Source organism: Rhineura floridana, chromosome 9 (assembly GCF_030035675.1).
Source record: "Rhineura floridana isolate rRhiFlo1 chromosome 9, rRhiFlo1.hap2, whole genome shotgun sequence".
NCBI classification, from domain to species: Eukaryota; Metazoa; Chordata; class Lepidosauria; order Squamata; family Rhineuridae; genus Rhineura; species Rhineura floridana.
Window position 1 is genome coordinate 93,867,149 of NC_084488.1, and position 27,557 is coordinate 93,894,705.

General features: G+C 42.8%; 1 protein-coding gene across 1 annotated transcript in view; it reads right to left on the bottom strand.

Annotated features, from left to right (window-relative positions):
- Positions 1-6,785: 6,785 nt before the first annotated feature.
- The window catches only part of ARHGEF38 (Rho guanine nucleotide exchange factor 38), a 62,304-nt gene continuing 41,532 nt past the window's right edge, over positions 6,786-27,557 (bottom strand). The window contains exons 8-15 of the mRNA XM_061584569.1: positions 26,803-26,907; positions 25,153-25,279; positions 21,224-21,540; positions 19,968-19,982; positions 15,522-15,662; positions 11,853-12,051; positions 9,089-9,357; positions 6,786-7,567 (exon numbers count right to left, since the gene is read on the bottom strand). Coding sequence (XP_061440553.1) covers positions 7,382-7,567; positions 9,089-9,357; positions 11,853-12,051; positions 15,522-15,662; positions 19,968-19,982; positions 21,224-21,540; positions 25,153-25,279; positions 26,803-26,907 — 1,359 coding nt within the window. The 3' untranslated portion in view covers positions 6,786-7,381. The remainder of the gene's footprint in view (positions 7,568-9,088; positions 9,358-11,852; positions 12,052-15,521; positions 15,663-19,967; positions 19,983-21,223; positions 21,541-25,152; positions 25,280-26,802; positions 26,908-27,557) is intronic.

Genomic DNA, 27,557 nt, shown 5'->3' on the forward strand with positions numbered 1-27,557 from the left:
CCACGAGCTAGAGGGAGCCCCAGCTGACAAAGCGTCAAGGCGAGTTAAGCAGCAGAGCGAGTTCGGCAGCAGGGCAAGGAGACCAGGGCCCCCCACTCTGCCCGTCTGTTTCCTGACCTCAACTAAACCGCAGTCTCCAACCCATTGACGTAATAAACCTTAAACAAAACTATGCAGGTAAGAAGCCAGCAGGGGTGTAGGGGCTTTCCAGTGTTTTGCACCGCCTGCAGCATGTACGACTATCTGCCTGTTGGACAGAAGTCGTGGGTGTGCTCTCGGTGCAATGAGCTCATGGCTCTCCAGGAACGACTTCATTTCCTTGAGGCCAAGGTGGCGGACCTGGAAAAGCTGAGAGGCAGAGAGGTGTGTGGAGGAGGCCTTCAGGGACGTTATAGCTGTGTCCCACTCCAACGATGATAGCTCTCCTGCTATCATGGAGAACGATGGTCTCGGGGAAGGAGAGCATCCAGCTCAGGAAGAGGGAAACGATCCCTTAGAAGGGACCCATTCCTTGGGGGATGAGCAGCTATCCTCTCGGGCCGAGGATATATCTCCAGGGGGTGAAGGGATCCTTGTAGTGGGTGATTCGATCATTAGGAACATAGACAGTGGGGTGGGTGATGGGCGTGTAGACCGCAAGGTGTTTTGCCTGCCTGGTGCGAAGGTTGCGGATATCGCCCGTCGTTTAGATAGTTTGGTAGACAGTGCTGGGAAGGAGTCAGTGGTCGTGGTGCACGTTGGCACCAACGACATGGGGAAATGCAGCCGTGAGGTCCTGGAAGCAAAATTTAGGTTGCTAGGTAGGATGCTGAAAGCCAGGACCTCCAAGGTGGCTTTCTCTGAAATGCTACCGGTTCCACGCGCAGGACCAGCCAGACAGGCCCAGCTTCGCAGTCTCAATGTGTGGATGAGACGATGGTGTCGGGTGGAAGGGTTCGGATTTGTTAGGCACTGGGGAACATTTTGGGACAAGCCGGGCCTGTACAAAAGGGACGGGCTCCACTTGAACCAGAATGGAACCAGACTGCTGGCACTTAAAATTAAAAAGGTAGCAGAGCAGCTTTTAAACTGACTGAGGGGGGAAACCCGACAGGAGCTGAGAAAGGTCCGGTTCGGAATAAACCTCCCCCCTGGGATAAAAACCAAAGAAATGATGAAATTTTAAAAGGGGTAGGCCTAGAAGTAGGCATTGTGACAGCAGGGGCACAGGATATAAATTCAGAAGAGCAAAATTACCACAGGCCTAACCACAAGTGCCAAAGACATTTGAAGAGAGACACTGCTTACAAGTGCCTGTACGCTAATGCTAGGAGCCTCCGAACCAAGATGGGAGAACTGGAGTGCTTGGTCTTAGAGAAGAGCATTGATATAGTGAGCATAACCGAGACCTGGTGGAATGGAGAAAACCAGTGGGATACGGTTATCCCTGGATATAAACTATAGCGGAAGGACAGGGAAGGACGTATTGGTGGCGGAATCGCTCTATATGTGAAAGAAGGCATTGAATCCAGCAAGCTCGAAACCCCAAAAGAGGCAGACTCCTCCACAGAATCGTTGTGGGTGGTGATACCGTGTCCCAGGAGGGACTTAATACTGGGAACGATCTATTGTCCCCCTGATCAAAATGCTCAGGGAGACCTTGAGATGAGATATGAAATTGAGGAAGCATCCAAACTAGGAAATGTGGTAGTAATGGGTGACTTCAACTATCCGGACACAGACTGGCTGCATATGTGTTCCAGTCATGACAAAGAAGCAAAGTTTCTAGATATTCTGAATGACTATTCCCTAGATCAGTTGGTCATGGAACCGACCAGAGGGACGGCAACCCTGGACTTAATCCTCAGTGGGGACCGGGACCTGGTGCAAGATGTAAGTGTTGTTGAACCGATTGGGAGCAGTGACCACAGTGCTATTAAATTAAACATACATGTAACTGGCCAATTGCCAAGAAAATCCAACACGGTCACATTTGACTTCAAAAGAGGAAACTTCACAAAAATGAGGGGATTGGTAAAAAGAAAGCTGAAAAACAAAGTCCAGAGGGTCACATCACTCGAAAATGCTTGGAAGTTGTTTAAAAACACTATATTAGAAGCTCAACTGGAGTGCATACCGCAGATCAGAAAAGGTACCGCCAGGGCCAAGAAGATGCCAGCATGGTTAACGAGCAAAGTCAAGGAAGCTTTTAGAGGCAAAAAGTCTTCCTTCAGAAAATGGAAGTCTTGTCCGAATGAAGAAAATAAAAAAGAACACAAACTCTGGCAAAAGAAATGCAAGAAGACAATAAGGGATGCTAAAAAAGAATTTGAGGAGCACATTGCTAAGAACATAAAAGCCAACAACAAAAAATTCTATAAATACATTCAAAGCAGGAGACCATCTAGGGAGACAATTGGACCCTTGGATGATAAGGGAGTCAAAGGTGTACTAAAGAACGATAAGGAGATTGCAGAGAAGCTAAATGAATTCTTTGCATCTGTCTTCACAGTGGAAGATATAGGGCAGATCCCTGAACCTGAACTAACATTTGCAGGAAGGGATTCTGAGGAACTGAGACAAATAGTGGTAACGAGAGAGGAAGTTCTAAGCTTCATGGACAATATAAAAACTGACAAATCACCGGGCCCGGATGGCATCCACCCGAGAGTTCTCAAAGAACTCAAAGGTGAAATTGCTGATCTGCTAACTAAAATATGTAACTTGTCCCTCGGGTCCTCCTCCGTGCCTGAGGACTGGAAAGTGGCAACTGTAACGCCAATCTTCAAAAAGGGATCCAGAGGGGATCCCAGAAATTACAGGCCAGTTAGCTTAACTTCTGTCCCTGGAAAACTGGTAGAAAGTATGATTAAAGCTAGAATAACTAAGCACATAGAAGAACAAGCCTTGCTGAAGCAGAGCCAACATGGCTTCTGCAAGGGAAAGTCCTGTCTCAGTAACCTATTAGAATTCTTTGAGAGTGTCAACAAGCATATAGATAGAGGTGATCCAGTGGACATAGTGTACTTAGACTTTCAAAAAGCGTTTGACAAGGTACCTCACCAAAGACTTCTGAGGAAGCTTAGCAGTCATGGAATAAGAGGAGAGGTCCTCTTGTGGATAAGGAATTGGTTAAGAAGCAGAAAGCAGAGAGTAGGAATAAACGGACAGTTCTCCCGATGGAGGGCTGTAGAAAGTGGAGTCCCTCAAGGATCGGTATTGGGACCTGTACTTTTCAACTTGTTCATTAATGACCTAGAATTAGGAGTGGGCAGTGAGGTGGCCAAGTTTGCTGACGACACTAAATTGTTCAGGGTTGTTAAAACAAAAAGGGATTGCAAAGAGCTCCAAAAAGACCTCTCCAAACTGAGTGAATGGGCGGAAAAATGGCAAATGCAATTCAATATAAACAAGTGTAAAATTATGCATATTGGAGCAAAAAATCTTAATTTCACATATACGCTCATGGGGTCTGAACTGGCGGTGACCGACCAGGAGAGAGACCTCGGGGTTGTAGTGGACAGCACGATGAAAATGTCGACCCAGTGTGCGGCAGCTGTGAAAAAGGCAAATTCCATGCTAGCAATAATTAGGAAAGGTATTGAAAATAAAACAGCCGATATCATAATGCCGTTGTATAAATCTATGGTGCGGCCGCATTTGGAATACTGTGTACAGTTCTGGTCGCCTCATCTCAAAAAGGATATTATAGAGTTGGAAAAGGTTCAGAAGAGGGCAACCAGAATGATCAAGGGGATGGAGCGACTCCCTTACGAGGAAAGGTTGCAGCATTTGGGGCTTTTTAGTTTAGAGAAAAGGCGGGTCAGAGGAGACATGATAGAAGTGTATAAAATTATGCATGGCATTGAGAAAGTGGATAGAGAAAAGTTCATCTCCCTCTCTCATAATACTAGAACTCGTGGACATTCAAAGAAGCTGAATGTTGGAAGATTCAGGACAGACAAAAGGAAGTACTTCTTTACTCAGCGCATAGTTAAACTATGGAATTTGCTCCCACAAGATGCAGTAATGGCCACCAACTTGGATGGCTTTAAAAGAAGATTAGACAAATTCATGGAGGACAGGGCTATCAATGGCTACTAGCCATGATGGCTGTGCTGTGCCACCCTAGTCAGAGGCAGCATGCTTCTGAAAACCAGTTGCCGGAAGCCTCAGGAGGGGAGAGTGTTCTTGCACTCGGGTCCTGCTTGCGGGCTTCCCCCAGGCACCTGGTTGGCCACTGTGAGAACAGGATGCTGGACTAGATGGGCCACTGGCCTGATCCAGCAGGCTCTTCTTATGTTCTTATTTGTAAAAATACATTTTATTAAAAGCAAATATTACCTCTGAGTCACTGACATTGCTGTAATTTTAAATTCACAGTAACAAATCTCTAGTCATACAAGCTTTGTCCCAACAATATTTGCAGTAGAAGGAGCTAAATTTTCTATGTGTGTTTTGATGAAAGCTTTTGAATGCAAAGGCATTCTTTAGGATTAAAAAAGAGATCAAACAAAAAGATAGTAATATAAATATCCGTGGAAAGAATAAGTAAAGGTAGTGTTTGGCCTAGATTCTTTGTGCTCCATCATCAGAGTAAGAAAGTGTACACAAACATTGGTTTACCAAAGGCAAAAGTGAAGCTTCGTAACAATATTCTGTTGGCAATCAGCTCTATTTGAAATTAATGCAACACACTGCAATTCATGAGATGTTGCATAAGCCCCTTTCATATGTGCAGATAATTTTGCTTTAGCATTGCTCCCATTCAGTTTAGTGAGGCTCCCAATTGTTTGGTTAATTTGAGTCTCAATCCTCCAAAATAAATACAGTAACACCTAAAACATGACCTTCAAAATTCATGTTCAGGATGTTAATGCTATTAAGTAGGGTTGCCAGATGCAGACTCGGAGAGCTCCCCTGCATTTAAATTGCATAGAAAGGAGAACTTGATTAGGGTTTCCCATACTTTGTCATTTACTACAGTGATAATGAAACTATATGTAATGGAAATTTCCCTTCTGTACAACTTCTAAAGTTATTCCCACAGAGTCTGAACTCTAGGTCAATTACAGTATATTTTGCTAAATTTGTCTGCTTTTACAAAAAAATCAAACTAGTTATACTTTACAATATAGTTTATGCAAGCCTACCATAAGAGTGAATACTGAAAACATAAGGAACACATTATTTTATACTCCATTGACAATGGTTGGCAACCTGAGCCTTTTAAAGTGAGATCTCTTTACAATCTTGCTTTAAATGAAATAGAATCTGCCCCATTTTTTTTACATAGCATGAACAATTATAGCTGAAACAAACTCTTATGTCCATAATTCCTTCTTAACTTGATACCTAATAGTCACATGAAATGGTTTCTGGATCTTTATTTCTGGCTTGAACAAAGCAATTTTAAGATGGCAAGGGCCCTGAAAAACAGATACTTTAAATATTGTATTTTGATGCCTCAAAAATGAGATCCTGAAAATAACTGGTATTACAGATATGTTTATTATGCCCTTTTATATTTCACTTCAGGATCTCACAAAAACAATAAATACAATTAATATCAATTCACTCCCATTTGTTTTTCTTGACCTCTATATTGTAATATGACAGAGCTTCATCAGTGTGTGTTTTCAAACCTTTGCACACAATTCAGCTACTGCTGGAGGAAAGAAAAACTGCTTTATCCCCATTTGAAACATAAAGCATGCCAGAAAGGGTGGGGAATCCTTCTGGCAGATGAATATTTTCTTCATTATGAGCTGATTATTATATGAACAAAAGGCAATGCAAAGATAAGGGTAGTCAACTCAACACATGGTGCTTTTAAGTGTCATGATCCCCATGAAGGATAACAAAAGCTGGACAGCATCAAGCAGATACTTCATTCCACCCACATATCTTAATTTAAAAAGACGAGTAACATTATTTACAAAGCCAACTTTGTTTTCTAGTCTGCTGACTTATTCTCACAGTAGAAATATTGGTGTGAGTATTCTATTTGTCACAGAAACTGCAGATGCTTAAATGCATCCACTGGGCAGCACTGTGTGCGAGAGTAGGACTTGGCCACAAGGCGCCAGTTCAAAACTGTTTGAGTGTCTAGATTATACCTTCTCATCACACGAGACAATCAAATTGGATAAATGTCCTCTAAATGCCTGGGATACTTATCCTCTGTCCTGTTGCAGGCACATAAGAGGGGAAAGCATGTGCATTTATAGTAAAACCTAAGCATGTTTACTCAGAAGTAAGTTTGCGTTCAGTGGAACTTAGCCCCACATACAAGTGTGCTTGGGAGTGCAGCAGTACAGCAAATCCTGTGCATGTCTACTCAGAGATAAGTCCCACTTGGTTCAATGGGTCTTAGTCTCAAGTAAGGAGTGGAGCATTGATTACTTTTGTATCAAGAATAACAGGAATAACTAAATAGGTAAGGGAACTTTATATCCAGCTGGAGACCTTTTAAAAATTATTTGTACATTTTACTTTGATTTTAGAGATTTTAAAAGGTATGTGCTACTTGTAAAATTGTTAAGTGTCTTACTAAGGATGCAGTATGCATCTTGCTGTGAACTACAATCAATCTAGCACAAGAGACAACATTTATGTGGGGATTCCCCGCCCCAAGCTGTATCTCCTTGGGTTTTAAAATTTATTGGAGATTGCAAGACAACTCTGGGAGATTAGTTGGGGCAAGGAAGGGGAACCTGTGGCCCTCCAGATGTTGTTCGACTTCAGCTCCCATTAGCCCCAACCAGTATACCCAATGGTCAGGAATGATAGAAGCTGAAGTCCAACAACATCTGGAGGGCCACAAGTTCCCCATCCCTGGGCTAGGCTAATACTATTTGCCAAAGTATTCTGATAAATGCCATAGATCAGTTAGTGCAGCCTTCCCCAACCTGGTGCCCTCCAGATGTTTTGGGACTACAACTCCCATCAGACCCCTGCCAGGAGGACAGCAGGTTGGGAAGACTGAGCTAGAAATTCTAATAACCTAGAAGCGTGGGGGGGGGAATCTTTGGCCTTCTCCTACAGCTCCCATCAGGCCCAACAACCATGGCCAGGGATAATGGGAACTGCAGTTCAGAAACATCTGGAGGGCTAAAGATTCCCCACACCTGACCTAGAACTACAGTGCTTGCTCCAACATGAATGTGACATAGATCTCCATACATTGTGGGAGATTCCACTGACAAAGTGAAAGGTTACAAGCATTTCAGGACAATAACTGGAAACAGTCTTTTTAAATATCTTCTTCATAAGGTCTTCAGCTCTTGATTTACCAAAGTACTTTTGAAGGCTCAAGAGCATTTATGGCTCATGCTAATAAAATGGAAGTCTTTTACCTCTGATCTTTCGGAGAATTAGGTCTCATAAGTGGTTCTGATATTTATGCATACGTCATTTTCCCAAGGTAATTAGCTGGCACATATCCTTTTTGTCCCTTTGCTTCCGCTAACCACCATTCTTTATTGCCACTCAGATCAGAAAAACGAAGGATCCGAACTCGCTGATACTCTTGAAGACTGAGCTCCTGATGACTCCTTGCTTGAAATGCATGAACCGCATAGAATGTCTGAGAGGGGGAAACAAAAGCGAAAATCATTTTCAATCCTGGTCACTACAATGTGTGCCAAATGGGAAGGGCCATAGCTCAGTGGTAGAGGCTCTGCTTTGCATGCCAAAGGTAGGACTTGGAACGTCCCCCATCTGAAACCCTGGAGAGCGGATGCCAGTCAATGTAGATACTACTGAGGTAGACAGACCAATGGCCTGACTCAGTATAAGGCAGCTTCCAATGTTCCTAAATGGGGATATTCATAGAATCATAGAATAGTAGAGTTGGAAGGGGCCTATAAGGCCATCAAGTCCAGCTACCTGTGCAATGCAGGAATCCAAATCAAAGCATTTATTTCTGATTCTAACCACAAAACACTGAAACAACAACCAATAATAGCAATTTAGAGAAACTAGTCAAGCAAAGGCAAACTCAGCCCTTTAAAAAAAAGTTAAAATGTGTGTGTTTTGTTTTTCAAAACCAGAATAATATTAAATCGATCCACATTATAAACAGCTTACAAAACTGATAACCCAAGCATGGAGCCAGTAGCACCACAAGGAAGAGGACTTTGATTGTCTGTGTCAGTAAGCTATTGCAAACTGTCTGGCTTGCACACACGGTAAGGTGTCTGAAAAGAGACCATGTCACACAACTTTGGAACTATAGAATATGTCACCTTTAATCATCCTGTTAAGTTTGATCTAAAGCAGGCGACTACAACAGTGCAGCAAGGGTTAGTTCTGGACTTTGGGGGGGATTTCTGGGCAAAGTAGGATCACAGGAAGTTGCCTAGCACTGAATATTGTCTAGTTCGGTATTGTCTCTATGCTGGCTGGCAGCAGCTTTCCGGGGTTTTAGGCAGGGGTCTCTCCAGCTGTACTTGGAGATGCCAAGGATTGAACATGGGACCTTCTATATGCAAAACATGTGCTTTAACACTGAGCTACAGCCCTTCACAAGATAATATGAGCAGGCCCACCTCCTTGCCACTGTCATAAGTGCCATAAGAAGAGCCTGCTAGATCAGGCCAAAGGCCCATCCTGTTCTTACAGTGGCCAACCAGATGCTTATGGAAAGGCCACCAGCTCTCATCCCTTCCTCAGCAAGTGGTATTCAGAAACACACTGCTTCCAACAGGGGAGGTAGAACATAGCCATCAAGGCCAGTAGCCATGGATAGCCTTATTCTCCATGAATTTGTTTAATCCTCTTTTAAAGTTATCTAAGTTGGTGGCAATCAGTGCCTCCTGTGAGGGGCAAAATCCATAGTATAATTATGCACTGAGTGAAGAGGTACAGTGCACGCCTTCTTTCTCTGAGCCCAATCTGCACAGAAGGAGAGGGCATGACAAGTGAAGTCCACTTCTCCTTTCCCTCATCATTGCTCATGCACCTGGAGAGGGCAGATGAACAGGTAGCTCCACAAGGAGGGGGAGAAGCAGGGACAGGGGGCTCTGGGGGTCAGCAGAGGGGCCCTCTGCTGGGGTATGAGCATCAGTGCTATAGGCTGTTTCCCGGAGCAAGAAATCATACTTACATGTTGGTCATCTGCGTCATAAAAGCAATCCACCTCTGTCCCATTACCAGCTGTTTTTTCACATAGACTGTTATAGGAAGAGCCGCTTCCACTCCTCTTGTGCTGTTGCCCTGCAGGTTTTGTGCTACTGTCATCCAGTTGCCGCAAAGACACAAAAAGGCTGATGTTATCAAAATCATCATCACAGAAACTGGATTCCCCAGCATCGTTTTGCACCTTTGCTGGATTGTAGGGTTTCAGGAAGGAGGCGTAAACATATCCTTTCAAAACTAGGTATGGAAGGGAAAAATTAGAAGAACTGAAATAAAATTCAGTCTACTTATTTTTTATAAAAGCAGAGAATGATGACTATATTCGTTTGCCAGCAGTAAGGAGGGGGTGGGAGGAGAGGCCACTTAATTCCACCTGTCCACCCTGTTCTCTGGTACCTGTACCAGCCAGGCAGTGATGAGCATGAGCAGAATTTGGAGGAGATAATTGCAGGCTCCTGGGGCTTGTTACAAACACCCGCAGCCCAATGGTGAAACACCTTTCACCGATGCTGCTGTGCTGTGGCAGGACACCCCAAACAGGTGACCCTGAAGGAACATAGGAAGCTGCCTTGAACTGATTCAGACTCAATGGTCCATCTAGCTCAGCATTGTCTACACCGACTAGCAGCAGCTCTCCAGGGTTTCAGACAGGAAGTCACTCACAGCCCTACCTGGAGATGTTGGGGATTGAACCTGGGACCTTCTTCGTGCATGGCAGATGCTCCACCACTGAGCTGCATCCCTTCCCCAAATTCAGGAACATAGGAAGATACCTTATACTGAGTCAGACCATTGGTCCATTTAGCTCAGTATTGTCTACAATGACCAGCAGCAACTTTCCAGGGTTTCAGACAGGAACTCTCTCCCAGCCCTACCTGGAGATGCTGGGGACTGAACATGGGGGATGACCCCAAAGGGTATTATCCCTTTGGGGTCACACTGATGGAAGATCACCACCCCTTTTTGTTGTTGCTTTTGTCTTTATGGGTATCAGGTGGGGAAGGAATTGATGTGGGTGCTCCCTGGTGAAATCAGGGAGCTCCAGGAGTGGGGAGTGTATAATTTGCCCCACCTTTTGATGTGACCTGCTCATAGTTAATATGGTTTTTAGCTTATATTGATGTTTAAGGGGATCTCTTATCCAAATGTTATCTGGACTGCTCTAACATACTGAGTTTTTATTGGGTTTTTTATGTGACCTTAATTTAAAATATTGTTAGGATGCTGCAAACCACTTAAGAGATTTTCTTTGAAATATGAACACTATATAAATTTCCTCAAAAAAATGTACACGTTAAAGACCAGAATTCTGCAATCCAGAATCTCAGTGCAAGCAGGACAGAATATAAATTAAGCACAACTTGTGTGTTTTTGTCATCTTCATAATGTTGGAAATTGCTGCATTCTGCAATAAAAGTGGCACATCCTCATTCAAGATAATGTCACCTGTGCTAGGTTCAGGTACTTGTCATGTGAGCAGACCAGAATACTACTTGCAAACTTTGCATCGCAAGAATGTTGCCAAAGAACTGAACAAAAAGTTGGCTCAGAGAGTCCATCATGATTGCTGTGTACACTGGCTGCCTTCTGAGATTCCAGAAAGAATCTCAACAAAGCCCATGGAGCAACAGGAAGATCCAGGGAGTGTGATGAAGGCCAGATGAGGTGGATCAACTTATGAACACAGAAACAACAGGGAGCTATCTCGCTCAATATTTTCTCCTCTGACTGGCAGCAGCTCTCCAAGATTTCTGACTGGGATCTCTCCCATTCCTCCCTGGAAATGCCAGGGATTGAACCTGGGACCTTCTGCATGCAAGGCAGGTGCTCTACCATTGAGCTACAGCCCTTTCCCAAGATGGGGCCTTGAACAATTGGTGGCAGTTGCGTTAGGTCAGCAAGGAATTCCAAGCTTGGTTGCTGGACACAAGCCAATCTCCAAACTAGAGAAGAGAAAGCCCTTAGCAAAGAGCACTGCTATTTTGAATCTCTAATTGTGCCTGTGACCCAGGGAGCATGGGCACAAGGAAGGAATCTTATTCTGCCTTCACTGGGAAATAATGTAATTGCAATGTACAGTGATCAGAAGGATAGGAGTTGTGAAAAACTGGGAACAATTGATTGGTGAAGGATAGTGTGACTGAAACTCAAGGAGCTGTGAAGAGATTTCCCAGCCAGTAGGCAACTATTACAGATGGTAAGGAATCATGTGTAATGTCTTCTCAAGTTATGATAAGAATTTTATGGCTCTGCTTACCTGGATTTCTGATCAGGAGCAGAATATTTATAGACACTCAACTAACAAAGTGATTACATGCACACTAGTAATAAACTACCAGTTAAATAGACATTTAAAACCGGCCATAGTCAGAAGTCAATAGGCCAATATGGCAGCATACATTTGTCTAGATGTATGTGCATGTTGCCTTGAAGGAGGAGGTGGGGAATGGAAGAGAACATGTGCATCTGTCACAGAAGGGGTGAAGCCATGTTTTGAGGAGCTGCTATACCTGATGATGGGTTGTGCTAACCTTTGTGCCTGTGCCCTGCATACACAGTTGAATGCATTCATGCTTAAGTGGAAATCTATATACCTTTATTGATTGACTATGCAGGTGATCCATTGCCCCCAAACTCTAAAACTAAGTAAGGCTACAGGGTTGTCACCTCCTTATTTAATAACCATCAACCAAAAGACATCTAATATTGTGATGACTGTACAAAGGACTTACTTCCAGTGTCAACAAGCCATCTGCCGGTGCTTCCAAAAGGATCCTTTTGTTCCACAACAGCCACCAATTCTCCTTCATAGAGATCAATGTCAAACTCCTGGGTGGCGTTGCATTTGCGCTTGGCTTGGTACAACAACTCTGAGTTGTATGTAGAGAGTATCATAGACCTGTTGCTTTCAGTCTGTCGTGGAAATTCAGGCTGAAAACAAAACAAAAAGCTGCTTGAGACAGACTTGCAGTTGCAATTTCAGAGAATAGCGCATCCAAATATTTTTAATCCTCCTGCTTTTTTTCCGCACTACACTCCTTTCTGTTTCACCCTCCCAATCCCCAGCACACTCCCTTGGGCAAGTCAGTATTAATCAGGTATGAACAGGTATTTGAATCCAGGTCACCCATGGCCAAATCTAACATATAGTCTATTGGAATTCACTTGGTTGATTCAACACAGAGCCAGGAGTAAACTACATGCAACATTCAATGTTCTTTTGCATTTAGCACACGTTGTTGTTGTTGTTGTTGCAAACAGTGGCCACTGGGAGGGGGTGTTGATCATTAAAGGGACTGCAGCACATGGCGAGGCCTGGTTTAACCCCTTTCTCTCATACTGCAGTCCTGAAAAAAACACTCATTTGAAACTATTTGCATTGGGCAGAAATCCTTCATTGGTATCAGCTGAAGAAAGACCTTTTCTCATCATAACTCCCTTTCCTCACCTGCTGTGATCCCACTAGTTATCAGCTCCTCCCTCCCCAACTGTTTGCATTTTCTTTTTAAAAATGTGCACCTTAAATGCAAAAGTGCATTTAACATCGTGCCTACCTTTACCACTTAGAAATGCTAATGATGTATTATTTCACCACTTAGACATACTTGATTAAGCTGTATGCAAATGCTACAAATAAATAGTTTTGCCTTTAGTTCCACCGACTTGTGAAAATAACTGCTCAGTGACTCCTCTTTTCAGAGAAGAGTCTGATCTCACATGAGTTTGAAGCTCCAACATTACACTACTCATGTAAGTAACCCACTCACGTGAGCAGGGTTTCCCCCCTACAAATCAGCTCCTGGTTTATTATTACAATAAACTAACTGAGACACTGCAGTGCCACACCATTGCATGCACTGGTAAAGCTGTGTACAAATTGCCAAAGTTGCATACTAGCTTATTGTTCACAGCAAGTGCAGTGATGTACCTGTGCTTACTCCTTTTGCTTGGAAGGCTATAAGGTTAGTCTTTTATGAATAGTCATATAAAGGAAATTTGCCTGCTTCTCCACTCTTAATGCATTTATCAGTGTCAGTGTCAATTAACGGAAAGGATTTTGAAGTTGTTCCCCTCCCCCCAAATGACAGGGATGTGTAACAACCCACATCACAAGGCCAGACCTGAGAAACCAGTAATCCATGGATGATGTTTAGATATGGAATGACAAGTTACAGTTATGGGACAAGCAGGACTTCTGTACTGCTGTGGTTCTTGGCTACACTGTGCACCAGACATCTATAAATCCAAGTACTTTTAAAAAAGTACATCCTATCACTATGAACAATATTTAAAGGCTTCCTGTGTAATAAATATGCATCAGAAGATTAGGAAGTACTTCACAGATATTTAGTGAGAAATATATCTGTGTATTGCATATGCACATATGGAAGAACAGCTTATGACAATGACATAGCCAAAGGCTGTGGAATGGAATGTCAAGCATATTTTGGACAGAAATTGTAGAGTGTAGGTTGCTTTCATAAGTATCTACGACTGCAATCCTATGCACACTTACTAGGGATTATGGGCCAGAATAGATCACAGAATCATGGAATAGTAGAGTTGGAAGGGCCCTATAATGCCAACCCCCTGCTCAATGCAGGAACCTAACTGAAAGCATACCCAGCAGATGGCTGTCCAGCTGCCTCTTGAATGCCTCAGCATTGGAGTGTTGTTCTAGATGGAACAAGGGAGATCTGTGAATAAGATCTCATGCACTTTCCCTCCAAATGTTCCATCCAAATGTTAATAACAGCTGGGGTGTGTGTGGAGGCATTCAGTTCAGACTGAGACTATGATCCCAGGAGAAGAGGTATTAAGCTCCTTATCCTTGAGGTCTTTCCCTGATTAACATCACCTATTCTCCAAGGTGTTATTTGTCCCATTGACGAAAACCATCAGGTACTTATATGTTTTGTCCTCCTCCAGCACTGTGTCCCAATCTGAATCCGGGCCTCTCAGGCTTCTATTAGCATTCATGGATCTTCTGAGTCACATCTATTTTGGCCTTAAGCCTCACTGTGCAAGTTACTTCCAAAAAAAAACACTCATAGAGTCAGGCTGCATGTAACTAACCACATGAGCCTGTGCATTAGAACACAAGAAGAGGCCTGCTGGATCAGACAAAAGGTCCATCTAGTCCAATGTTCTGCCTCGCACAGTAACCAACTCAATGCCTCCAGGAACTTTCCAAGCCAAGCATAAAGTCAACAGTTCTCTCCTACAACCCTCCAGCAACTGGAGGTTCTACATAGCCATTTTGGCTAATAGGCACTAATAGACCACTCATCAATACATTTGTCTAATCCCGTTTTAAACTTATCTTTAAGAACATTTACTTGAGATGCTGCACTTTTTAATTCAAATGTTGTCTATATAAACACTGTATTTCTTTGCATACCCACTGTAAGTTAAAAATCAATGGAACCTACTTTGGAGTAAACTTGTTAAGGGTCAAGACTAAGTTGAACTGACGTCCCATTGAAATCAGTGGGATACATTGACCTAAGTCCCATTGATTTCAATGAGAAGTAAGTGTAAGATTCATCTGGCTCCAACCCACAATGTAATTATGTGTGGTAAGTAACTGCAGACCAGGTGATCATGGTAACTGCCTGGAAACTAGCTGCTCTTGAATAGTTCAATTGACGTCAAGGGTGCTGTTTTAGGGAACAGCTCTGTCAAGTACCTGTATTCAGAGGAATTTTAACAAAACATAAAATCTGATTTCTTAACCATTAGGCCAAGCTCTTTTGAGGGCTTGACTCCTTACACCAGGGATGGCAAACCTGTGGCCCTGCACATGTTCTTGGCCTACAGCTTCCATCATCTGTCACCATTGGCCATGCTGGCTGGGGCTGACGGGAGTTGGAGTTCAACAATATCTGATGGGTCACAGATTCCCTATCCCTGTCATATATCATCTGAGACTCATATTCCAAGTTTGTAAACAGAATGATACTCTTTTCTTACCAAAGCAAACAGCTGCTAATTTAATGTCTAAAATGTTTTTATTTATATTTCAGAAGTGCATGACTGAATCTAAAGAGAATGCCACACAGAAAGACAGTTGAAACCAAACCAATCCTATGCCTGTTTACTCAGCAGTAGGTTCCACTGAATCCAGTGGGACTTACTCCCATTGGAGTAAGGTGAAAATACATAGTAGGATCATGAACGTAACAGTACATAAGTAAATTAATTGGGTCTGAAGGGAAATTTAGGATGTCTAGCTTTCATTGGATTGAATTTAACAGTTGTTAACTTGAAGCTAGTATTCCACACTTGCAAGAAAAATCAGATTTCCATGTATTGTCTTCTCACTAGCCTCCCCAACCCACATTTTGCTTTTCCCAGTTCCTGGACTCCTGGAGGGCCTACTGTCAAGGTATATTACAAACCTGGGGAGGGGTGGGTTTTTTTTTTTCAAAGCTCAGCTTCCTCTCGATGAAATTTATGCTGTTGCTTTCTTTCACAAAATTCAGACTGTGTACATCTTCAAGCACCTGATGCTGAACCTCACTGATACTTGGGGAAGACAGCTGCAAGTTCAAAAGAGGTTCAAGATTACATTATTAGGCACAAGCTACAAGGATCTGGCAAAACACACAGACGGTGTTACTTCTGGTAATAAACATGGCAAACCATAAAATGGAATTGCCACTTTTTCCCTGGCAGGGCTTTCAGCAGAAACTCAATAGATTAAAGCCTGTCCTTTGCACCCCTTGAATTCATTCTGTTGTCATGCTAGCTCTTGTTTAGTGGGGGGGGGATCTGTGGCCCTCTGGATATTGTTGGACTCTAATTTCCATCAGCCCCACCCAGTATGAAGAAAGGTACTGCCAGTCAGTGTAGACCAAGCTAAATTAGATGGACCAATGGTCTGATTCAGTATAAGGCAGCTCCCTAATGATTAGGGACAGTAGTAGAGTGGCAAATTCAGAAATACAGAGTCCCTTCATGATAGTCACAGCCATGCCCCCTTCTAAGATGATAGAATAATCTGGCCAGGCTTGAATACTGCTTTCTGGTTCTCTATCACTGTCACCATTTGACTGTCCTTTCTCACAGCCAGAGATATTGCTAGAATTACTGAATTCAGTGTCTACACATTTATCTCCTGCTGCTACCAAAGTGCTTGATGATGTAAATAGGATACTAGCATGAGGATTCAACATCTCTTCTTCTGCAGTTGCAGAAGTCTCACTCTCCACAACTTAGTTTTTTGAACTAGGAAGTAACAGGAACTCCTCTCACTCTGATTGGCTCCAGTCAGCAGAAAATGACAAGGAAGGAAGTTAGAAGACTCTTCTCAGTGGCCAACACACCTCCCTTTCACGCTGATTGGCTCATAGGACACTGGAGCCATATGGATGGGAGCTACGTCCCCAAAAATAAGGGGTCTAAGAACCCTTAGTTAGGGATGATGAGAGTTGGAATTTAACTACATCTGGAGGGTTACAGATTCTCCACCCCTGGTTTAGCAAGATGTGAATATGCCTACCCCGTAAGCTTGCATGCTCCCCCCCCCTTATAGCTGGGGGTGGAGTGTGTGTAGAAGCTTCTACTTCTGCTTTTGTTTAACCACAGCCTGACATGTTGTATGAACTCAGAACTGTGGTTAATCTTAATTATGATTTAAACAGGCCAGCTTTGTAAACCAGTTTGCAGCTGCCTTGTATGAAACTAATCGGAGTTAAGATGAACCAGAGCTTGGCAAGACTGAATGGCACATTGAGCTGTGGTTAATCTCAAGTGGAAGTAGAACCTTCCAAACTCGCCCTTGTAGAAAATAAAGGAGGGGAGGGAGCATACGAACCTGGGGAGTGATGAGGTTTATTCATGTCTCGCTAAACTATAGTTTAGCGTGACGTCCAAATGCACTCATTATCTTGCATGCATACGTTTGAGGAGGAAGCATGAGTATCACCTCTTACCCAATATTTCCTTTGCTGTTTTCCTTTCCTTTTCAACACCCTGCTGCACATGAGAAGAGAGCTAAGCTTGCCACTAATGCTCAGCTGCATACATTAATTTCATTTTAAGACATGCATATTGAAAAGCACTTATTACCTAGCAACAATGCTAAGTCAATTAAAGGGGAAAATATCCAACCAGGTAGCAAAAACCTGGCTGAACCAGTTTAAAATTAATGCCACTAGAGAGCACTCTTCATACACTGGCAGAGCCACACTACGGGGGGGGGAGGATATGCTAAGGAGCATGTCATTTTCTGGGAGTGTGGCAGGGGAAACTTCCCAAACAACAATCATTTAATAACCGATTCAGCCCATTTCTGTGTCTGCTTAATTGAGATCAACAGGGCTTAATTCCATGGTTTGTAGCCTTAATCCAGGGCTAATGCTGGAAAGGGAAACCTTAACAACTGTGATTTTTGCTTTGGCAACATTCTGCAAATCAAGTGAACTTGGGGCTACCTTTGAAGAGTTCTCAGAAATTTCAAATGGTCCCAAATACTCCTGCTATCATTGACCAAGACTGGCCAACTGGAACATATAGGCCCACTTCACACAAACCATGGCTTAGTGGAAATGAGCAAACATGCAGGCTTCCAGAGAGAAGCCAATTTGCTCCTCCTCCAGTCCAGTTGCTGCCACGCTCCTGTGAGCTAAGCCATGGTTTATCTTAGCGTTATGTCTGAACCTGGTTCATGCTTTATCTCCCCCAGACAAAGCACAAGCAGTAAGCCATAGAACAAACCTTTAATACAGCTTGTGGTTTGTCTGGAACAAGATAAATCACAAGCCTGGGCTCGGATGTAGCGCCTACCACTCCTCCTGGGAATTGCTTCCACGGTCAAACTACTCTTACCGCAAAGAAGTTTATCCTAATATTCAACAGAAATCTACTGTTGCAGGTTCTTATGCAGCATCTATAGATGCCAATCTATTTCTGGTCACAATTCAAAGTCCTGGTGCTCACCTTTAAAACAATATGTGGTTTGGGACCCAGGTATTATTATTTGTTAAATTTATATTCACTAATAGGCAAAAAATCTTGCGGTTTAAGAATGTACATATAAAAAAGGTAAAGGTGTCCCCGCACTTGTAGTGCGAGTCGTTTCTGACTCTTAGGGTGACGTCTTGCGACATTTACTAGGCAGACCTTATATATGGAGTGGGATTGCCAGTTCCTTCCCCCAGCATGTGCCGGGTACTCATTTTACCGACCATGGATGGATGGAAGGCTGAGTGGACCTTGACCCCTTTTACTGGAGATTTGACTTCCTCCTTCCGTTGGAATCGAACTCCGGCCGTGAGCAGAGCTATAGTGAATGCATCAGATGAGAAGGAGACAAATTTGTAAAAATGCAAAAACAATTTGGGTTGTTCTTTCACAGCCCAAGCTACTTCCTGTGTAGCTTGGAAAAAATTTGTAACATGTGCCTCTAAGCATATGGTGAGCGGTAGCAACACCTACAATCAGCCCAAATAACAGAAAAAAAGACATGTACTGTGCTGATCTTGTTTTAGCAGGGAGAAAGCAACAATGGGCTCCTGCTGGGAGGAAGGGCGGGATATAAATCAAATAATAAAATAAAATAAATAAATATTAAGGCAGCTGATATAGTTCAGATAGTCACTTTAAATATGTTTGATTTACTTTGCAATTTTAGTGGAGTTTTATATAGTCAATCATTTTCTTTTGCTTCTGTTTCTGTGAATATTTTATTTTATTTATTATTTTATTTATATCCCGCCCTTCCTCCCAGCTAGAGCCCAGGGTGGCAAACAAAAGCACTAAAAACACTTTAAAACATCATAAAAACAGACATTAAAATACATTAAGATGAGATGGCACTTGTTTAATATTTAAGGGTAGGGAGTTCCACAGGGTAGGTGTCACCACACCAAAGGTCCGTTTCCTTTGTTGTGCAGAATGGACCTCCCGATAAGATGGTATCTGCAGGAGGCCCTCACCTGCAGAGCAGAGTGATCGCCTGGAAATATGTGAAGTACAACAACACTTTGCATAATTTACACTAAAAAAACCTCCAAAAACAATTGTGGAATAATGGCACCGTTCTGCAGAATGGTCTCCAGTGGACATAAGGAGTGTCTCTGTTTGCACAAGATAAAACAGTGGTAGGTGAAATATATTCTAGCAAATTTCTAGGTGAGCTCTGTGTTTTTAATGGACCCTGCCTGCCCTTCCTTAAGTACAGTGTTTTAGTGTAGCAGGCTGAACACATGCATCTTGGACAGGCCAAGTTTGTTTTTTCCAACTGCTGGATTCATTGCATAAGTAGCAACATATTGTAATCAGTCTAATTTTACATCAAACTACAGTTTCAAATTCAACTGTTAATGCACCAAAAACAGAAATAGAATATAACCTCCAGTTTGAAACACAAAAGACTGTTTTCACCATCATATGACACTGACCAATAGAAAGGCTTTGAAATTAATAAAAATAAATTTGACACATATTTCTAGGATGAATTATGAGAGAAATATAATTTTCTAGGTTAGATTTTCTGTAGAAACAGTAGCAACATAGGAAAGAAGCAAAGTAAGAAAAATATCAACAGACATACAAAAACCATCTTTGGAGATGCAGTCCTGATTGCAGGTGTTGCCACCACTCACTATATGCTCAGAGGCACATGTTACCAAATTCTTCCAAGCTACACAGGAAGTAGATTGGACTGTGAAAGACCAACCAAACTGTGTTTGCATTTTGACAAATTTGTAGGGCAGTGCAGTATCTCAGAGTGGAGGTCAGGTCTCCTGCTCCTCTAGTGCATTCATTATAACTGCCCTATTTCCCTGCTTTTTAAAATTTGATAGACATATCTGTTGGCTATAGGTACGTTCTTAAAGTACAAGGGGTTTTTTTGCCTATTAGTGAATTTCTCTGCTTTTTAATCTGGGAGGTAAGAAGTGGAATCCTGTGCATGTTTGCTGAGAATGGATTGATCATTTGCATACTTATTCGGTGGGATTTACTCCCCTGCAAGCATGCTTAGGATAGGTGAAACTGACCACGGGGGAGCGGAGGAGGAAGGGCAGAGGGGAGGAAGTGGGATGGGAGCAGGCAGGAGGGGGAGGAGAGGAGGAGGGCAGGTTTGATCATTTGCATGCTTATGGGATTTACTCCTATGCAATCATGCTGGTTTCCAGGCCCAATTCAAAGTGCTGGTTCTGATCTTTAAAGCTCTATACAGCCTTGGACCAATGTACCTGAGGGACCACTTATGCCCACATGTACCTACCCATGATTTAAGATCAGCTGGCTCTGGTTTCTCTGCATGCATGGAATAATAGATGTTAGATTGGCAGGCATGCAGGAGAGAGTATTTTCAGCTGCAGCCCCCAAGCTTTGGAATACCCTACCGCCAAGATGCCAGCTCTGCTTCCTCCCTGATGGTCTTTCAGTCTTGTGAAAACCATCTTGTCTGGGAGAGCTTTTAGAAGGTATAAATGAAATTAAATAAATAAATAAAATAATACTGAAGGTAGAGCTTGAAACTGAAATTTCCCTCCTTTTTTAATTTTTACCTATTTAGTCCCTTTTAATATCATTCCCCTATACAGTAGGGCCCCACTCATACAGCAGGTTAGGTTCCAGACCCCCGCCGAAAAGCAAAAACCGCCAAAAAGAGGATCAGTTGTAGTGCGGGGGTCTGGAACTTAACCCACTGATCACGCTGGAGGAGGAGATGATGAGCTGTAGCGCACTACAGCTGATCTTCCCCTCCTCTGGTGAGATCAGCTGGAGCACGGGGAGCTCCACCCCCCCTCCAGCTGATCGCCCCGCTGGTACCTTATTAACGGAATGCCGGGAAGTGGGGCGCTGAGAAGTGGGGCCCTACTATATTTTTTAACTGTGTTTTATGTATTTTTATCTATTTTTAGCGGGGGTTACTGTGTATGATCTCATTGTGAGCTGCCCTGAGTGCCCTGCTGTAGGATAAAAGGGCTGGATATAAATATTTTAAATAAATAAATAAATAAATAAAGAGTATAATTCTCACAGCTTTTTTTTTCTTAAAAGATTGCATGGGTGTATAAGGCACCTAGATACGTTATTGCAATCATCATCCATCATCTCAATGTGAATGTATCTGTAGTCTACTTACCAGCATGAGGGATTCCCCCGTGGAATAGGATTGCACTGCTGATGACATCATGGCCCTCAGGAGAGTGATGAAGCAACACAGGCAATTTGTCACAATTTTCTTCGCTGCCCGGTTGAATATCTGGAGCTCCTCCACAAGTTGGGCGTTGAGGGCCTCATACTCTTTTCTAGCCAAATCTATCTCGTCTCCAGCTGCCTTTTGGTGGTAGCCATTATAGTCCAGCAGTTTGTCATAGCGCTTCTGAATGAGCTTCTGAGGGCCTGTGAAGAGGGCCTGTAATGCTGACAGGGGAGCCAAAACCATATTGTCTACTTGAGCTGCCTGGATGTGTACAGAGGAGGAAAAAAGCGAAGACAAATCATTTTTCACACAAGAGAAGCACCATTTTATTTATTTATTAAATTTGTATCCTGCCCTTCCTCCCAGTAGGAGCCCAGGGCAGCACCATCCAACTCTCATTCTTTAACGCTAACCTTACTCTTCTACATCAGTTACATGCAGTGGAGGCTGTTCCATTTGGGCAAGTGGGGTGCTGCCCTCCCAACCTCAGCCAGCCAGCCCCCCCCCGCCCACCTGCCTTCTTACTTAAAACCAGTCCAGGAAGTGGCACCGCCTGTCAGCTTCTTGCGCCTAGTCTCAAAGCTGCCATTGTGGAAATCAGCAGGGAGAAGGTTAGAGACAAAATTAGAATTAGTTGGCTCTGCCTGCTATTGGCTATGGCTCCACTTACTGATGGGCTCCCTACTTTCTGCCCCGCTCATCCCAATGGGCACCAGACACCGCTGATTATATGTCCACATGTGTGGAATGATCTGCTCACCGAAATGCATCTCACCCCAACATTGGGCTTTTAGAAGCTGAGGGGTTAAGAATTTTTTTATGATGTGCTCATTATATAACTTACAGTAATTGCTTTAATGTCTCTGTTTACTATGTATTATGGTTTTATATTCCCGTATTTTTGCAAACCATCCCGTAATTATTTTTGGTGAAGGGTAGTAAAGAAATGTCTAAATAAATAAATGTGTGCATAAGGAATGAGAACTGAATTGAATTAATCACAGGACACAGCACTGATCTAACACTGGAACTACCCATTCCACATGTCATGCCCCCCAGACCCCCAAGGTACTGGGTTCATGCATCAGACTCAGACCCCTACCCTTAGGGAAATGAGACTGGAACCAAAAAGCTATTACTTCACCCTTACCAAGGCTGTGTACGCTCACAACAACCCTGCAAGGTAGAAGGTAGGCTGCCACCACCCCTGTATACTGGTCCACTCAGAGCCAGGGGATCTCTGAGCCCAGAAGATATATAAAACCAAGGTCCTAAAAGGCAAGAGTCACAGTTACACTCCTTGCCAGGCACCTCTGGTTTAACACTTAAAATCCAAGCCTTTAACTTCTTAACCCTCTTTGGTAGTTAGTGACTGAGATTGGTCAAGGTACTGAATCCAGAACCACCCTTTCTCTCAATGAACACACCAGGTTAAATAGAAGTAGCTTTATTAAGATATATAAGTGCACATAAAATATAGCAGCAAGTAATCCTTTAAGACCATACACCCAAACAGGGGTTTAGGTTCTTACAAGAGAATTCATACACAGAACAAGAAAATAACAAACTAAACTCACCTAACTACTTACACACGAGGTAGTTGGTTGCATGGCACCTCTCCTAAGAGAGATGGATGTTCAACATAAAGCAATGGAACCAGACATAGGTTGCCTTCCCATAAGCAACCCCTGGAACCATAAGGCAGAAAGGTTTGGAACTCTGGTGCCAGTCAGCATAGGCAGAGAACAGAGACAAAGGCTATGGGTCTCTAGCCCTATACTTAAAGGAAAAGGATCCTAACGGTCCAAAATTAATTGACCAATCAGGAATTGGCTGATGTAACGTTCTTCTCGATGTTTCTCACATTTTCGTGCCTTGCGGGCCCCCCTCCCAACTGTGTTTTCCAACTGTACAGGCCAAGGATGACCTTGGGTACCAGGCACTTGCTAATCAGCAAAGATAAACAGGTGCAGCTTGTTAAGGCTTCTCTAACCGTCTTCAGCTGGGAAGTGAAACTCAGAATGGCAAATTGGCAAAGGTTTGTCTTTTCTAACTGTAACCATCTCCCAGAGTTCCTTACTGGAGCCAAAGTATTGCTATTAGATTTTTAATAACTCATGAACATTACAGGTTCATGACACCACATTAGTTTGCATTAAGAGTAAAAATGACTGCAGAAAAAGTGGCTACTAGCCATGATGGTTTGTGTTGTTCTTCCTCCAGAGTTGGAGGTAGTATTTATTTATTTATAGATAATATTTCTGTTATTTATTGGCATGGAGTTGCAAGGGCAGGGCCACATTAATGGCTTGGCCCCTGGTAAAGGCCAGACAAACCTCCGGGGCATGCCTCAGAATGCCAGTTGCTGACAAGCGCAAGTGGCGAAAATGCTGTTCCACTCACATCCTCCTTGCAGGCTTCCCACAGGCATCTGGGCAGCCACTGTGAGAACAGGATGCTGGACTAGATGGGCTTTTGATTTGATCCAGTTGGGTTGTTCTTATGTTCTAGCAGTTCCCAGAAATGTACAGTAAATAGACATAGACAGGGAAAACCTGGATTCAAATCCCTCCTCAGTCACAAAGCTTACTAGGGCTGCAGTCCAATACACACTTGCTTGGAGGTAAGTCCATCATGCCACTCAGCCTAACCTAACTCAGCAAACAAGCCTACAAAAATTATTTTTTTAACAAAGCTAATACCTGCTGGGGTGCTCTGTCCCTCCTGCAGAAGCCCACTGCATTTCTGTAGCTGGGTCTAGAGGAGGGGACTTCTTTCTTTCAGCAGCCTGCTTGATATCTGTGCTGCACACAGATAAGGGATAGAGCGCAGCCCATTCACTCATCTGTATGCAATGCCTTTTCACCTATGGGTACCAGGCTAGTGCTTGAATACAAGGCTGGCCTAATCTATCTCACAGGGTTGTTGTGAGAACAAGGGGGAAATAATCAGGTAGGCCACATTTTATCCTATCTTTATATATTTATTATTTACATTTATTAGTTGTCTACGAACCTAGCCCTCTAGGTGACACAGAACACAAATCAAATAATACAATAAAATATAAAATAAAATAACCTGTCAGCATTGTATATGTATATCATGGATGCCCTACAACTCACATCTTCCTTGGCCATTGGAATTGGAGTCCACCAACTGCTGGAAGGCCACAGGTTCCTCATCCCTGATATTATTTTATTTATTTATTATTTGATTTCTATCCCACCCTTCCTCCCAGCAGGAGCCCATATATTATATAACACACAGCTACAATGATCTCAGTAATTCAAAGAGCACAGGGAGAGCCCCCTTTTATGCTCACAACAACCTTGTTAAGCAGGATAGGCTGAAAGGCATGACTAGCCAAAGGTGCCATGACTGGGATGGGAACCCACATCTCCCTAATCTAACATTACATCGTGCTGGATCTCAACCCACATCTTCCACTTACTTCACTTACTCTTGAATTTAGAACCCTTGATTGCCCAGGGTGCTTGATTATGTGGCTTACTGACACAAGCACAGCAGGCTCCTTGCTGCACACATTTTCCCTGAATACATGGGAAGCCGGAAGCAGCCATGTGCCAACATGGGTGGAGTTAAAGGCACAGCCCCACAGCCTCTCTGAACTCCTTGATGCAAGTAATGACTGATTAGGGCTGAAGACTTTCTTCTTTCTGGTTGTGGAAGGCTAGATTTTTTTTAACAGAAGTACATTAGGATCCTGGGAAACTGGGCTAAAAATATATATATCAGTTATTTCCTCTTTGCTAGATTTGTTGCAGATCTTTAGCCACATGAAATGAAGCACAGCTTCTTTAAATTCCCCATCCCTTATCCTTTGTTTGAAATCAGTATTGTTCAAGAACTTACGTATCTTTCACTGGGCTTTTCGGCATTAATCAATGTGTTTGAAGAGCCACTTTCTCCATCTTCTTTCTCAAGTAGAAAATCTTGAAGTTCAGCTCCGTTCTGTGCAGCTAGAAGTGTAGACTCCTGAATATGATGAAACGGGCAAAGGAGAAGAAAGTTAAACATGTGCTAGCTCATGAAACAGCACATGGAAGGGGATGCACATGAAGAAAATGAAACAAACTGCTAGGTCAGGGGTATTATTATTATTATTATTATTATTATTATTATCTCTTATGTACACCGCCCAGAGAGCCTTTTTGGCTTAGGGCGGTATATAAATTAAATAAAATAAATAAAATAAATTATTATTATTATTTATTACGTTTGTATACCGCCCCTTAGCCAAAGCTCTCTGGGCCGTTTACAACAATTAAAAACATTAAAAACAAATATACAAATACACACTTTTAAAAACACTTTTTAAAAAAAAAACAATTTTTGTTTTTTGTTTTGTAGGCAATCTGTGGCAATCCACGTTTCTGGGCTGCCAACTCTCATCCGCCCCAGCCAGCATGTCCAGAGGTCAAGGACTATGGGAGTTGTAGAAAGCCAATGTGGCACAGTGGTTACAGTGTTGGCCTAGACCTGGCAGACCAGGGTTCAAATCCTGACTTAGCCATGAAGCTTGCTGGGTGACCTTGGGCCAGTCACAGTCTCTCAGCCTAACCTACCTCACAGAGTTGTTGTGAGGATAAAATGGAGAGGGAAGAGAACCCTTGATCTCCTTAGATAAAAGATGGGATATTAATGTAACAATAATAATAACTGTCCAGCAACATCCAGAGGGCCACAGGTTCCCCAGCCCTGTACAAGGCAGCCCCCTTTCTCTTCCAATACTATCACAAATTCCATTTCTTATACAATTACTAGTGTCTGTTTCAGTGCATGGCATCCACACTAAGGAAGCTAGAAGCCTATTTGGCCTGGTGAATGAGGTGCATCACTGGAGAGTGCCTTCTGGAGGATGGAATGTTTGAATACTCCCCTATGTAAAAGGTTCTAGCCAAGCAGGAAACTCACTGCCGGCACCAGGCTCTGCAACAACCTCTCTCATTAGTGTGCTAGTTTAGTTTTGCTTGGTATCTTGCAGATAGTTTTTTTTAAAAAAAGACACACACATACACCACATACGCATGGATACTTCCTAGTTAAGCCCTGAAGTGTTTCATGTGGTTCCCATCCTACACCACAACGCATACCTCCAACTTATTCTGCACAAAACCCTTATGGGGAACATGTGGCCATCCAGAAGTTGTTGGATTCCAACTCCGATCAGCCCCAACCAGTATAGCTAATGGTCAGGGATGATGGGAGCTGTAGCAGGAGTTAGCCATTCTCACTTTAGACTAATATAACCCTAACAGCATCTATCTGCCAAAAGTCACTTTAATTCTGTCCTAAGCTTCATATTACTCTGCAACTTGGGAATTCATCTTGGTGTTTGATAGTTTTTATTTGGATTGTTTTTTTTTAAAAAAAAACCACAGTAGACACTTTAAAACTTTTCTTCTAGAGGTTTCACGCTCATTCAGAAGCAGCCAATATTGGCTTGCAACATACAAGTAGCAAACTGATTTATTTTGGCATTGCTGCATTATACTTACCTTCAGATGCTGTACAAACAGTGAAATATTCTTTACACATAGTTTGACTGCCTTTTCCAAACTTCTAAATAACTTCTCTTCCCTATTAAAAGTTTCATCTTTAACCTAAAATACATGGAAACACTGTGGTCAGGATAAAAGGCCACTCTTTAGTAACTGGTGCACTAGCCATAATGTTAGTAGAAATATTGTATAAAGTACCTCTGTATCCTTTCCATCGACAAAACAACAGTACCTTTAGTCCTCTTAGGCTGTGACCTCAGCCAGATGTAGTGATAAATTATGGTTCATCATTATGTGAATGAGCTGAGCAAGCTCTGGGTTCGCACACTCTCCTTCAATCCTCCTCCAGCACAGTCAAGGAGGAGGTTGGAATATTTCAATTACATTTTTAACAAAAAATGTTTTGATGTTTCCTCTGGATGCAGACAAACTGCAGTTAGTCTTACTTATCACGCCATCTTCAAACATTGGTTATGCAACTGGCTTATTTCAGTGAACCAGGGATGGGGAACCTGTGGTCCTCCAGACTCCAATTCCCATTAGCCCCAGCCAGCATGGTTAATGATCAGAGATTATAGGAACTGTAGTGCTATACAACAAAAACAACAGCTGGAGGGCCACAAATTCCCTGTTCTTACAAAAAATCATAATTAAGATTAACCACAGGTTTTGGATGTAATGCTAAACAATAGCTAATTGAAAATGGACACAAAAGCTTCTAGTCTCCTTGCACTTGCAGAGGAGGGAGGAGA